Genomic DNA, 16,151 nt, shown 5'->3' on the forward strand with positions numbered 1-16,151 from the left:
ATCATTTTTCTCGCATGATATGCATATGGTAAGAGTTGACTCAACCAATGGGTCCTATATTTCATCACCAAGTATGGGGGTTTTTTTTGGTCAATCCTCCCACAGATCCCATCTCTTGAAAGATTTGAAACTCCAAATTGCTTTTGTTAATATCATCATTAATTTATTTTTCTTTTGAGTGAATCAGAGACCTGTCAGTAAGAGCTTAATGAACATGAAATAACCAGAGTTTGTGTTATTCCTGAGCAAGGCAACAAATGTTAACGTGTTAACCTAGGCAGTCTTGGAAAAATTAATTGAAGTTGTTCTTTTTTTTTTAACATAATGAAAATAGCCCAGGATTTCTATTGCTATCCTAGAAAGGAATAAGGTTTCAGGACCCCCCTGCCACCCAGCATATCACAATGTAAATTATTTCCATGATTCTAATTGATCCTTTGTTTATCTCTTTACCTTTTTCAGGGTGGGGGAGTCAAAGCTCAAAAGTACAAATTCATCACAATACATGGCTTCATTTTCCTGGACACAACCTGAGATGGATTCTTACGTTTGCCCTCCTATTTGTGCATGTGTGTGAAATAGCAGAAGGCATCGTTTCAGATTCGTAAGTGACTCCACTGAGTTAATGGGATTACGCAATCCTAGTGGGTACGTTGCTATGGATAGTAGTTGAGAGTGTGACGTACCAAGTCAGCCTTAACTGTTTGGTTATAACTTATTAGGCGCCACAGCTGTCACCCACTTTATACGATAAACATGCATGTTGTCTGTATTTTTGTGGTGCTGCATCCTTTCTCTGATAATACAAGTTCAGATCTCTGGGGCTTGTGTTCATTGCTGTGCTTTCTGTTTCTTCGCGCCTTTGTCTACAAAGCCCTGGCAGAAAGTTCTCTCTTTTTAAACACTTTGACGTTTACTGTATCTTTCAAAATAGATATAAATAGCAAGAAGGATTGTCTATTTTAACATATAGCGCCAATGGTTATATATTTATGTATAAATATATATACCCAGTTCTCAGATATTTCAATTTACTTTGTAAAATAGCAAAGATAGATGAGGCAGGCATTAAAGGAGTCTGAGAACCAGTGAGGATACGGCTACAAATTGAGGCAAAGCACATAACTATTTCAAAATCAGGATTTGTCATGAAACCCCTATTTTTGAAGGAATTTTGTCATTCTTATAAAAGAAGAAGTTTGTATTGGGCAGTTAGAATGTAATGAATTCTATTGAACTTGAACATAATGTGGGAGAAATATTTTTATCACATAGTAACAGAAAATAAACTCAAGTAATAGGAAAATTTTGATTATGAAATTACACTAAATGGTATATCTTTCATTGAAGAATTGATATGAAAAGGTCTTTAAAGTCTAAAAGAGAAAGTTTCAAAAATCATTTTCCTCTTATCGAATAAGAACCTCTCCTGAGTTTTGTTTTTCTGTCGCAGTTAACAAGGAATGAAACTTAAAGAGTTTTGTCATGGAGCCATCTATTTTGTAATGTTTTATGACAGTTCTTTGCATATATGTGCACATCTTAGTTTCTGATTAAAAGTAAAATCAGAGACCCTAAGATATGTCGCCTCTCCAAGCATTTAGAAGCTTATTGGCTGTTGTCTTATTGAGAATTGCTTACAACTCTTTGGCATTTTTGTATTATATTGTATTAGCGTATCCAATTCTAGTCTTCATTTTTTTATTCCCTTAACATATAGGCTAACTCTCCATGTTTTTATGGACTTGTATATAGTGGAAGTCCCATGTGTCCTAAAAGCTTGGCATCGTGTGGGCAAGGATGAGTCCTCCTTTCCAGCCTCATGGTTGATGTGTAGATTCAGTCAGAGACTTAGGACAGAGGCTGAGCTAATAATGAGGACATGTGCTAATGAAGGAACCTTTTTTTATAGCCGTAGTGATATAAGAGACCCATGCTAAAAACAAGAAGAAATACACCTTTGATCTTGTGCTACCCTCTCCCATTCTTTTGCTGCAGACTCTTCTCCTTCCCCTTTTCATCCAGGACTCTCCAAAAGACATCTTCCAGTTACTTCTGAACCCAAAAATTTTGTTTGCTTTCTCTCATGCCTTGTCCTATTCTGGAAACCGCTTCTGCAAGTATCCCAGAGAACATTAATGATGCCTTCATGGACATCTTTTCCTCTTTAACATACTTATTATATTTGACACTGCTGATCATGCCTTCCTTCTTTCTTTTTTTTTTTTTAACAAAATTTTAAGAACTGTTTTTTACCTAAAATATCACAAATGCCCATTATAATTAGTGAAACAATGCACAGACTTTCCTGATTGAATATTTGATTTTCTTTTTTAGTAATACAAATATTAAAGCTATTAATTTTTCTTTTGAAACATCTTGTTTTGCACCGGTTTTCCTAAGAAGTATTCTCTTTTTTATTTCTATCTAAATTATTTGTGATTCTGGTGGAGATACTCTCCTAGGTCTAGGAATCATTTTCAGTTTGCTCTTTAATCTGATTTGATTGGTTTATTATTAGAGCATGTAATTTATTAAATGAATACCTTCTGGGACATTAACATCTTCATTATAGTCAAATATTTCATCATTTTATAAGTAATTAATGAGTATTAAGAAATAATATATATTCTTTATAGGAGACAAAATTTTATTGAGTTTACTCATTGGATTGCTACAGTCTTGTATGTTCATTATTTTTATATTATTTAATCCATCAAATTCGAAAAGTGTAAATTAAAATCTTCACTAGTATTGTGTTTTCATTTAGGTTTTCATTTCTATCATTTTCTCTTTTTTTGAAATTGTTCTTTTTGTTTTCTGTGCTATATAGTTTTTGGTTTTCTCTCTAACTTTCTGACTAAAGATTTTCTGCTATAATGGGATATTTATGCTTCTACCAAAACACTTAAGTCTGCAAATCTTTCTCTGAAAATAATAGAGGTTAAAGGAAAGAATAGGGTTTTGGGACACTCAAAAACTATACTACATTGTAAGTAGAGCAGTTACAATGTGATAGAAATCTTAATAAAAATACTAGTATGGTTAAGAAACATATTAAATTCCTAATAAAGAAATAAAGTAAATATGACCCTTACTGTAGCTTCTGCTATCTTTATTAATCCTTTATTGTTGCCTCCCTTACTGTTTGTTATTCTTTTTCTAACTTCTTGAATTGACTACTTAATTTATTTATTATAATAATTTCTTATTGAGTATGTTTAAGATTATAATTTTCTTCTGGGTATGGTTTTGACCACATTTCATAGGCGTTGATGGGTAGTGTGCTCATTTTTTAATTTTCTAAATATTAAGTGGCCTTTTGATTCTTTCTTTGCTTCAATAATTAAAGAGTATTAGAAGCATTTCTTAATTGCCGTAACGATGAACTATTTATTTCCTACTTTTTCTCTTTGATTATTTGAACTGTTTCTGGGAGGAGGTGGGTGGTTTTTAAGCCAGCTCTTACGCTATCATAGTACTATCACATTTTCATTACCCTCTTTGTATTAATAACTCCAAATGTCCCTGATTATGTTCCAGATCTCCACATACACTTGCCTTTTAGGCATCTTCTTTTGCATGTTTATTAGACACCTTCACAATCCACACATTCCTCTCTCCAATGGGCTCTTCCTCTTAAAATCTTATCGCCATCTGCCCAAGCACCCTGGGAATTGTTCTCTACATCTCCATCACCGTCACACTCATACCCTAACGCTAAGTCCTGTTCATTTTGACAGTCTTTTCCAAGTGAACATATGACTTTAAACATACAATTAAAGCTATTCATAATTTGCTGTTCTACCAACATTAAATTACAGTTACTTTGGAGCATAAGTTAAATGGTTTAAAGTAAGCCTGTAACATACCTGCAAAACACCTTCCTAACTCATACATGCAAATTACTTCTCCAAGTAAAGGTCTCATCACTCTAACCTCTAAGTTACCCTGCTCCAGAAGTGACTACTCTAAGGCTTACTGTGGTCCAAAGAGAAGGAAGAAAAAGACTGTCAAAAGACTGTATTATCTCCTTCATGTTACTGCTGCCAAAGCTCAACTCAGGCTTTCATCATCTCTCACCTGGCCTCTTCCCATAGTTTACTAACTACTTTCCTTCTTCTGTGTCTCTCCCCTCACCTCAGACACACACAGTACCTACCAACTCCATCATCCACACTACTACCAGATTGATCTGTCTCTAAAACCCTAATCTTATTCTACCACTTTCCTGTTAAAGTATTTCTGTTTTCTGCAAGATTAGATTTTAGCTCCTTACCATGGCATACAATGCCTTTCATAATACAACTGATCTCAAACTTACTATTTAAAGAACATTAAACTACTTGGAATTTTGCACATTCTGTTCCCTGTTTTTTAAGTGCTCTTCCACCACTTTCCTGACTAGTGGCTTCCTTTTTATATTTCAGTTCTCATTGTCAACTATACCTTTTCTGAAACGACCTTCCCAAATCTTCCTCTTTCCTTCACTCTTGAACTATTTACTTCCTTCTCTATACCGTTTGTGTACCAATATATTTCAATAATTTGAGAAAATGTAAATGTTTAACTGTATGGCATTATTAATACAAATGGACTTGAGGGCTGTCTACCATGCACATCTGTCCTGGCATATTTCCAATCCACCTGAAGCTCTTTATTGCCCTCAGAATGAAGTCTCGTGTCCTTGCAGTCACACTGAATTGCTTGTAGTGGTACCCTTGGACGTATCTAGACCCTCTGCCTGGAACAGTCTTCCTCTCCTTCCTCTGAGGCGCAATTCCTCTTCTTAAGGTTTCAGTTTAGAAGTCACTTCTTTCTCAAGGCTTTCTCTGTCTCAGGCACTAGCCTTGCATGCGTTCCCAGTCCCTTCACCTGTGTTATAATTCCCTATTTCCTATTGTTCTTCTCAATAGACTCTAGACTTTGTGACCACAGACACTATATCTTGTCTTGTTCACTGTTGCATCCCACAATCTAATAGTGTCTGCACCAGCAAACACATATGTGTTGAATGAATTAATGAAAATGGAGAAGTCACTGAAGGCCATAAAGTTTGGGAAAACTATCAAAAGAATAAATGTACTTTAACATACAGTAGAGTTCATATCCAGCTGATTGTTTTTACTTGCTTCAGGTGTTAAATTATTTCAGCAGTTCTGCCCTTCAATATAGGAATTGTTATACATTTGCTTTTGTTGTAAGCGTTGTAACATCTTGTTTAGCTGTATTTACCCAACCCTCCATGTGAGGGTAAGTCTTTTCAGCAGAATTATGTCTTCCAATGTAATCTTCCTTGTATGTTCTTGTAGCATTCTGTATATAAAATACCTCATTTTGTATTTTAAATATTGCTAAGAGAACGTTTTAATGAAAAAGTTGGAAACAAAATGTGATGCTGTCTGGAACCATCAGCTGTAGACACTGATACTGTCCCGCTCTCTGTAGACGGCGAGAGTCTCGGCATCTCCACCTCTTCATGCCGGCCGTGATGGGATTTGTTGCCACTACAACATCAATAGTATATTATCATAATATTGAAACATCAAATTTTCCTAAATTACTTTTAGGTAAGTATGATCCAAGTGTTGTAATTGTTGTTTTTTCCCCAAAGAGCTATTTGTTTTTCTTTTTCCTCATAGTAAATGCTCTCAGCGAGGGTAAGGATTGGATGGCATGAGAAAACCATAATAATTAATTCTTCTTTAGTCTCCCATTAAATGTGGAGATGAAGTAAGTTGAGTTATTATAGGCTGTGAAAACTCTATCCCCTCAGGATATCTGATGAGCAAGTCATCCCAGCTAGTTCTGCATGTTTCTGCCTCTGGTTTGGAGGCCTGAGGCATTTTCTGAAGATCCAAGTCTTTCATGGATGCCATGGGCATGTCACACTCTTCCTAGAATTGCTGTTGAGGCATCGGGGGCCTCTCTGCAGCGGAGTGTGGTTCATTGCATGCTGAAAACTGTACTCTCCTGAGAAGCAGCTGCCCCCAAAGCATAGCCCCTCACATCTACATCCTGCCTAACATTACTTTTTATAATCCTCTCTTGCCTTCTTGTCCTGTGGAAATCAGAGACTGTCTAAAGTTTTCCTAATTTTATTTTTTGCTTTATGCTGAAATAAAGAACTCATCCCAAATAGTTACATATAATACTGTGATCCATCCTTGCATTCCTTGGTGTACACTTTCATATAGAAAGCTGAGGTGAAGATACAGAACGTGGATTATGCATGGGCTGCAGGGGCCTGTGTGTCCTCTAAAGTGGTAGGCAGAGTTGTATGTTTTTGTGTGAATAAATGTTTACAGTTTTCTAAGGTTCATGGATTTCGTTTGATATTTGATGAAAATGACATTGACTACTGAATATAGCAGTTAGGAAAAGGAATGATTAAACCATACAAATATTATTTTATTTGTTTATCCAGAGGACATTAAAATTTGAAATGAATAAGTGATAAGTGCTGATTATTTAATTCTGTGTTGCGTCACATTATATGATTCAGCAAAGGTAATCAAATAAAAACAAGTAGTCAGGGTTCAATATTAATTTAAAAGGCTTGTCCAAGTCAGAATTATCTTAATAGAAAGCTGTTTGGTACAAAATTGTAGGCAGATATTATTACGGAAATCTTATGTAGATGCCCAAAAAAGGCAACAGCAAAAATGTATATAACATTGGGAATTCAATACTCTTGACATTAAGTTTCTGAAAAACTGATGTGGATATAAGAGTTATAAGATGTAATTAGAAAGGAAATGTGCAATTTAATAATATTTTGAAGGAAATGCAGTCAGAATCCGGCTCTAAATTTTTATGTAGATACAAGACAGAGGGCACAATTTGATCATATTTCTGGAAGGACTTATAGAGTTAAAAGCTAGTCTAACTTTCTCCTTATTTTAGGAGAGAAATATTTGGACCTAGAAGAATCACACATTTTAAGAACCCAGAACTAGTAATTTTGTCCCAACATTATATTATGAACATCACCAAACATACAGAAAGTTGAAAGCATTAGATGAATACTTATTTTTCTACCACCTAGATTCTTCAGTGTACATTTTCTTCTATTTATTTTATCAAATATCTACATGTTTCCACTCCCCTATTCATCCATCAATTCATCTTAATTTTTTGATGCATTTTAAAGTAAGTCGCAGGGATTGCTATTCGTCACTCCCTGATTATTTCAGCATGCATATTATTAGCTAAAGTTAAATATTTGTTTGCAGTTCTTTTTGTGAGATAAAATTTACATACCAAAGTACAGAAATCTTAATTTGTTAAATGCATACACCTGTATAACCCTATCATGATCTAGAACACTCATCATCCGTGAAAGTTTTCTTGTGCCCCTTACTAATCAATCCTCATTTTCATCTCTGTAGAGGCACATCTAACCGATTTTTTTCTCACCATGGATTAGAGTTGCCTGTTCTAGAACTTCACATAAATTGAATCATACAGTGTAAACTCTTCTGTGTAAGACTTCTTTCTCTCAGCATGATTTTTGGAGGGTCATCCATAATGTAGTATCAATCAGTATTTTGTTCTTGTGATTGTTGGGTTGTATTCCACTGTGTAAATATACCACAGTTTTTCCATTCTGTTGTCAGTAGACCCCTGGACTGTCTCCGGATTTTGGCTATCATGAAAAAAAGCTGCTATAAACATGCATGTACAAGTTTTTTGTGAATGTATGTTTTTATTTCTCTTGGGTAAATACCTAGGAATGAAATTGCTGGGTCATAGGGTAGGTACATAAATGTTTATATTTGTAAGAAACCACCAGATTTTTTCTCAAAGTGGTTTATTTTACATGCTCACTAACAGTGTGTGGGAATTCCAGTTGTTTCACATCCGTTTGGTGATCTTGATTTTCTAATTTAGCCATGCTGGTGGGTGTGTACTAATAACACATTGTGGTTTTAATTTGCATTTCCCTGATGACTAATGATGTTGAACACTTTTGATGAGTTTATTGGCCATTTGTTATTTTTGTGAAGTGCATATTCATATCTCCTGCCCACTTTTTATTGGACTGCATTTTTATTATTGAGTTGTAGGAGTATTTTGTATATACTAGACACTAGCATGTCATCAGACACATGTTTTGAGAATATTTCCCTCCCAGTCTGTGGCTTGCAAACTCATTTACTTAACAGGGTCTTTTGATGAACAGATTTTAATTTTAATGTAGTATAATTTATTATTTTTTCATGTATAGTTATTGCTCTCTGTGTCTTAAATCTTTGCCTTCCCTCAAAATATGTTTGCCTCATATTCTCCTGGGTTTTTTAAGAAGCTTTATACTTTCAGTTTTTATTTTTAGGACTGTGATCCATTTAAAATTAGTTGTGTGTATGGTATATGAGGTTGGTGTCAAGGTTCTTTTTTTTTCCAAATGTATAGCTGTGTTTGAGCACCATTTGTGGAATAGACTTTCCGTTTCTCATTGGATTGCTTTGGCACCTTTGAAAAAATTAAAGCAAATGACTGTTTAAGTATGATCTATTTCTTGGCTCTATATTTTCCATTCCTTTGATGCATTCATGGATTTTTATGCCATCACTATTCTGTCTTGATTACTGTAGCTTTGGAGGTCTTGAAGTCATGTATTACGATCATACAGCTTGTTTTCTTTGTTTTTCTCCCAAGACTGTTTTGGATATTTTAGTTCTTTTTTATTACCATATACGGGTTAGAATCAGGTCGTCAGTTCCTACTTTAAAAAAAAATTCCTTGGGGGGCTTATGATAGGGATCGCACTGAATGTACAGAACAATTTGGGGGAGAACTGACATCTTAAAAATGTTGAGTCTCACAATCCATTCTTTACTTTTTTAGGTCTCCTTTCATTTCCTGTAGCAATATTTTATAGAGATGTAGAGATCTTTCATGTCTTGTTAAAATTATTATTAGCTTTTTTGTTTTACCACTGCTGTTATAAATGGAAGTGTATTTAAAATTTTATTTTCCAATTGTTTCTGCCAGTGTGTAACATACAATGGGTTTTTTATATTGACCTTATATCTTGCTACCTTGGAAATTCACTCATCACTTTTAATTATTGCTCTGTAAGTTTTTTGGGATTTTCTATATAAACAAACATACCATCTGAAAGTAGAGACAGTTATACTTGTTTCTTTTCAAACTTTATGCTTTTTTTTTTTTTCTTTTTCTTGCTATATTGCACTACGTAGAACCTCCAGTAAGATGCAGAATAGACATGGTGAGAGTGAAATCCTTATCTAGCTCCTGATTTTAGGGGAAAATAATCTTTCATACTTAATTATAAAATTGATTATAGGCTTTTTATATAGGACCTTATCAAGTAAGTTTTTTTTCTATGCAAAGCTTTGCTTTCTCAAGGGTTTCTTTTTTTTAGTCATGATAAATGTTGAATTTTATTGAAAGACTTTTTTTCTGCATCAGTTGTAGCAATTATATTTCTGTTGTTTCTGCTGATGTACACTGATTGGTTTTTCAAATGATAAAGTAACCGAGCATACTGGGCTAAGCCATACATTGTCATGATTCGTTATCCATGCTACATATTGCTAGAGTTTGTTAGGGTTTTTTACATTTATTGTGAGGGATATTGGTCTGGGTTTTGTTTTGTTTTTTCTCACAATAGCTTTGTCAGGCTTTTATATGCTGGGATACACAGATGAATTGGAAAATGTTCTCTATTTCTCTGTTTTCTGAAGGACATTGTGTGAGATTAATTTCATTTCTTCCTTAAATGTTCAGTAGAATTCACCAGTGAAGTCATCCGGGCCTGGAGTTTTAACTAAGGAGGGATTTTAAATTATAAATTTATTTCTTTATTATAGACTCTTCAGAGTATCTGTTTCTTCTTATGGCAGTTATAGTTTTTGAGAAAATTTCCTTTGTTTTTTTGAAATTACATAAGCTTATTTTTATTTTACTTTTTTTTTTAGATTCAAGGGAAGTTATCTTTATTTTCTTAACTTTTTATTTTATATTGGAGTATAGTTGATTAACAGTGTTGTGATAGTTGATAGTTCAGGTGTACAGCAAAGTGATTCAGTTATACATATACCTGTATCTATTCTTTTTCAAGTTCTTTTCCCATTTAGGTTGTTAGATAATATTGAGCAGAGTTCCCTGTGCTTTACAGTAGGTCCTTGTTGGTTATCCATTTTAAATATAGCACTGTGTACATGTCAATCCCAAACTCCCTAACTATCCCTCCCCCTCATCCTTCCCCCCTGGTAACCATAAGTTCATTCTCTAAGTCTATGAGTCTGTTTCTGTTTTGTAAATAAGTTCATTTGTATCTTTTCCTTTTAGATTCCACATATAGAGAAAATTTCTATTTCATCTAAGTTTTTTGATTTATTGTCATAAAAGTTGTTCAAGATATTCCCTGATCATACTTTTTAAGTACATAGGATACGTAGGGATAACTCTTCTTTTATTCCTTAAATTGGTAAATCTGTGTTGTTTTCCTGATCAGTCTAGCTGGGGACTTATCAATTTTCTTGATCTTTTCAAAAAAATCAACCTTGTTGGATTTGTTCATTTTCTGTTATTCATTTTCTAGCCTTTCACAGTTATCTCTCATCTTTTTATTTTGTTCATTGTTATTTCCTTAGCTTTTAATGTGGAAACTTAGGTCATTGATTTTGGACCTAATTTTTTCTAAAGTAAATATCTAAAGCCACAAATTTTCCTCTAAGTATTTTAGTTGCAATTCTTAATTTTTTAATCTGTAGTATTTTCCTTATAACTTAGTTGAAATATTTTCTAATTTCCCTAGTGATTTCTTTTTTAACATGTGGTTAATTAGAAATGTATTTTTTTAACACCTTTATTGGAGTATAATTGCTTTACAATGGTGTGTTAGTTTCTGCTTTATAACAAAGTGAATCAGCTATACATATACATATATCCCCATATCTCCTCCCTCTTGCATATTGTTTAATTTCCAAATATTTGGAGATGTCTAGATATCTTAGTGTGTGGAAAAACCCAAAGGTTACCTCCATTATCTCTGCCTAGTGTTCACACTCTGTATACTTTGAGTGTGAGTGGACCTGTAACTTGAGTGTGAGTGGACCTTGAGTGACTTGAGTATGAGTGGACCTGTGACTTGCTTCCAGCCAATAAGGTTTGGCAAAGATGAAGATACCAAATCTGTTGAGACTGTAGCCCTAGTCCACGCCTGGATTGCAGCCTCATGAGAACCTGAAGCAGAGAACCCAGTTGACCCACACCAGGACCTTTGATTCACAGAAACTGTGAGATAATAAATGTGTGTTGTTTTAAATTTCTGAACCTATCATAATTTGCTAAACAGCAATAAAAAAGTCAATATGCTTATTGTTCTTGATTTTTAATTTAACTTCATCGTGATCAGAGAACATTCTTTATATGATTTCCATTATTTTCAATTTATTGCTTCTTGTTTTCTGAGTATATAGTGTGTACTAGTACCATGTGAATTTAACAATAATATAGATTTTGAAGAGGTGGTGTATTTTTATAATATTAAAATCAATCTTATACATATAAAGTAGTTCAAGGTGGTTGATAATGTTCAGACTTTCTAAATCTTCATTAGGCATATGTGTACTTTTTATTGTCTTTATGAAAAATGACACATTTATCATTATTAAAAGTTTAAAACTTTTCTGATAATACTCTGTCTTGAAGTCTATTTTATCTGATACTAATATAACCACTCCGAGTTTCTAATGCTTCTTGTTTTCATTGTATAGCTTTTTCCACCCACTTATTTTCAATCTACTCTTTCTTTATATTAAAGGTGAATCTCTTTAGATAGCACATAATTTGGTCCGCTTATTTGTTCTAAATCCATTCTGACAATCCCTGTATTTTAAGCTAAAAAAAAAGATATAAGTTTCTATGCCAATGTTCAGTTATTTTTCTCTAAGGAAGTTGTGATCACCCTTAAACTTTCTGGTTTTGATAAGTGTTGTCCAAGCGGGATTGTCTTATGTGTATTTTAGATTTCTTCTTCCTCATCTCATATTCATTTGTACTGAGCTTTATTCAAAGTTCAAAGTATACTGGATCCTTGACAACAGATTTCTAGGAAAGTTTGTGCTTTCATCTCATATTTCTGCAAAATGCTGGCTGTGGTTATGAGATGATATAGATCCCTACTTTTCTGACCTACTTGTGGTCTCATTTGCTCTGTAGGATCAGTGTTCTTCTCTGTGTACTGTGGATGCCTGTGGTGTTTTAAACCATTTGAGTGAGAAGAATCACTTACTATCTGAATTCTGATCAGTAAAGCAGAAACCCTATTACATTGCTACATAGATTCCATAATAATTCCAGGATAACACCCCTGGAAATTGCAACATACTTACTAATGGATAGGTTACGCAGATAACAGTTTGTTAACTCTTCATATAATCAGGGCTTCTTAAAAAACAAGACCAAAAGATAAAATCAACTTTAAAGTCTATAGAATTAATTACACGTTAAGTTCTGTAGAGTATAGTCTGTCCTTATTTACATGTCTCCTTATATCTGCACATCTATCCCACATAATCAGGGTGGAAGCACTAATATTTTAAAGTCATTATCATACTTGCAACTCAAAACTCCAAAAGTGCACTAAAGCATATCTGTTGTTTTCTTAACAAATAAAATTATCTGGAAATAGAATATCTTAAATTGTCTTTGTCAACATTGTATTTATATTGAAATTTCAGTGAAGCTTTAAAAAATAGCAGTGAAAGATTGTATCTTTTCTTTTTACTTTTTATTTTTCCAGCCTTATTCCTGTATTGGGTAATGGCCTTTATCACGAAAACCATAAAGTTGGTCAAATACTGGCAGTCTGGTTGGGGAGTATCAGACCTGCGTTTCTGCATCACAGGCATAATGGTCATTTTGAATGGACTCCTGATGGCCGTGGAGATCAATGTCATTCGCGTCAGAGTAGGTATCTAGTGATTTTTGTATAGTTACTGGAGTTCAAGACCCAAATATTAAAGATCATTGTCAGTTAAGAATCAGTATTTAAGAGGATAAACAGTGGAATATCATCTACGTGTATAAATATAAAATTGAACTAATTACTAAGTTTCAGACCATTAATGTTCCCGAAATCTCAATATGACCCTGGAATCTATTTACTGTATTCATTCATAAATATTGATCGAGTGCCTATGATGTGCCAGACATTATGCTTAGTCTATATTATCGATGAAACTGTTTTCATCAGGTAGTTCCATCATCCATGATTGGTCCAAAGCAAACCTGGCTTAATCAAACTAGTGTATTCGCAGAAATTTTGAATGGAAAAGAAGATAACCTAATCCAGTTTGCTCATTTCATTGATGAAGAAACTTCTGTAGACATAACGCTAGCTTTATAGCCAAAGTAACATGGTCAAGTCTCATACCTGGTCTGTGATTACAAACCTATTGTACTTCCCGCCACATAACGCTGCCCGTTATATAGTGTGACATACTAGTGACTGATTTTTCAATGTTCATTTTCCATCACAGCACTCTGAGTTTGCTGTGAATGACATGATACATGTTGCAATGGATAGTGGAAACAGCGAACATCAGCCAGACCACAAATTAACAGAGAGTGACTCAACAGTGGTGTTGATAACACATTTAAGCAATCTGCATGATGTAAAAATATTCATTTGGTTGAATCTACCACTAAGTATCATGAAATATCGTGAAAGGATATCACGAAAGATTGATTTTTAGTGATAACTCTCTTTTAAAGGGGTAATTGATTTTTAGCATTGGCCCCAGTGTATTAAGTGTGAAATTCTGGAATTTAATTAGAATCTAGTCACAACGAAAGGGAATTTTTTTTTCCTCAAAAGAATATTTCAGAAAGGGATGGAAAGAAGTATGAAAATATAAATTTTGGCCTCATGAAATGAAAATGTAGAAAAGGTTAAAATTTTATTATTTATTTATTTATTTATTTATGGCTGTGTTGGGTCTTCGTTTCTGTGCAAGGGCTTTCTCTAGCTGTGGCAAGTGGGGGCCACTCTTCATCGCGGTGCGCGGGCCTCTCACCATCGCGGCCTCTCTTGTTGCAGCGCACAGGCTCCAGACGCGCAGGCTCAGTAATTGTGGCTCACGGGCCCAGTTGCTCCGCGGCATGTGGGATCTTCCCAGACCAGGGCTCGAACCTGTGTCCCCTGCATTGTCAGGCAGATTCTCAACCACTGCGCCACCAGGGAAACCCAAAATTTTATTTGTAATATGTGGAAAAAGAATTAGGTTGTTATCCTGTGGAATTTTTCTTGCCACAGAGATATGTGTTCTTCATGAATCCTCAGAAAGTGAAGCCTCCTGAAGACCTCCAGGATCTGGGTGTGAGATTTCTTCAGCCGTTTGTGAATTTACTGTCAAAAGCGACCTACTGGTGGATGAACACGCTCATCATATCTGCTCATAAAAAGCCTATTGATCTGAAGGCGATTGGAAAATTACCAATAGCAATGAGGGCGGTAACAAATTATGTTTGTTTGAAAGATGCGTATGAAGAACAAAAGGTAAGTGAGTATCTGTTTTTCATGTCCGTGACTGTAGAGAATGGGCCTATTAATATATAAAGGCGCTAAGCTTAAATAATACCTACAGTTAAGGAAGAGCAGATTTTCTCGATCTGTCTTTCCCAGTAGTTTTGAGTCATGTTAACTGGGCTGCTGAGAATATACCAGAAGAGCCTATGAAATATGGTGTGTTAGTTGCCCAGTCACTACATGAGGAGGGACAGAGAGAAGACTGTCTTTTCTCTAGGACCAAATGGAAAGTAAGAATTAAGTTCAGTAATTGTATATGTCTAATCCTTGTCACCCTATATTAATAATTCATGGAATTTTTATTGTCTTTTTTCAAGTAGCTTGTCAATAATTTTGTTATTTAAAGGGAAAATATCCATGAATAACTTTTGAGAAACTAAAACCCTTAAATTAATTATTAATTAAAATGTGGATTCTGTATTTCAAAATTGGGGAACTAAATTAAATAAAGGGGCATCATCTACCTACTCCATGTATCATCCTATATGTCTGGCAAAATTGGTTTCTTCTTGTACTTTCTTTGGGTATTTATAATTGCTTTTAAAATTTTAAATATCAGAATCTTTGGATAGTTTCAATTTGTCTTGTTATCATTCTGAGTAGTTCTGTGTGATAGCCACCGTGGTAGATGTATTTTATATTGCTATCACCTACAGATATTATTGTAATTAAAAATAGGAGTATTTACACCAACATTGGAAGGGAATTGGGTATGATGGATCAATTAAAGAGTTTTTGGCTGTTCTAAATCAAGATCAACAAAGCATTTATGGTAAATGATGAAAATGACCTCTGTTTTGTGTCAAAAATGTGTGTTATGAAATTAATATTGCAGGAAATGGTTACTACAAACGAACCTGAGTCATCTCTCTGGTTTCACCTCTGGGAAAAGTATTGCATAATATTTTAAAAACTTCTTTTCTAAAGTAAAGATGAATGCTATAGCCTAAGCATAGCTTAAATTTTCTGAGTGCTGTTTATAATACAGAGTCACTTGAACTCGGTGTGTTAATGTCTTTTATCAATAAACTTTAAAAAATAACTGAATTATTCATCTCACAGGGAGTTGAATATGAAACACGATTGAACTGTAATGCATTGAGTTAACTTCTTTGCCACAATGAAGAAACTCTGTCTACTTCCTCTCGAAGATGTAATTAGGATTGTTCAGGTCTTAAAATCTTTTCAACACATGATTGTAGAAGTGTGAAGCCATGAGTTGGCTTAAGCAAATATGCCATTCTTCATTCTGCATTTCTTTAAGGAATAACTAGGAAACACAAGTCTAACGTAACTTTTAAAAAATTATTGACCCCCATTTATGGAGATGGGAAATACCTGGAGAAGAAACTATTTGAAGTTGGATGATCTCTTTTGTTTAGCTTGTAACTTGATAGGTGAATCTCTTGTAATCTGGTGATTTCAGAAATCTTAACTAGACTGTCAATAACCTGGACCTTTGTATTTTACTATTTTCTTTTCCATACAGTGTTATTTGGTAATATTCATGACAGATTTATTCATTTTCTAAATCAAAGGGAATTAAAGTTAGTTTGGTCTTAAGAATTTGGGGTCATCTTTTGAC

At 34.2% G+C, this 16,151-nt stretch overlaps 1 protein-coding gene across 3 annotated transcripts in view; it reads left to right on the forward strand.

Annotated features, from left to right (window-relative positions):
* The window catches only part of ABCC9 (ATP binding cassette subfamily C member 9), a 144,030-nt gene that overhangs the window by 7,390 nt on the left and 120,489 nt on the right, over positions 1–16,151 (forward strand). For all 3 annotated transcript variants that reach the window (XM_061204518.1, XM_061204516.1, XM_061204515.1), the window contains exons 5-8: positions 463–604; positions 5,449–5,570; positions 12,779–12,945; positions 14,294–14,536. In XM_061204518.1, coding sequence (XP_061060501.1) covers positions 463–604; positions 5,449–5,570; positions 12,779–12,945; positions 14,294–14,536 — 674 coding nt within the window. The remainder of the gene's footprint in view (positions 1–462; positions 605–5,448; positions 5,571–12,778; positions 12,946–14,293; positions 14,537–16,151) is intronic.

This window comes from Eubalaena glacialis, chromosome 11 (genome assembly GCF_028564815.1).
Source record: "Eubalaena glacialis isolate mEubGla1 chromosome 11, mEubGla1.1.hap2.+ XY, whole genome shotgun sequence".
NCBI classification, from domain to species: Eukaryota; Metazoa; Chordata; class Mammalia; order Artiodactyla; family Balaenidae; genus Eubalaena; species Eubalaena glacialis.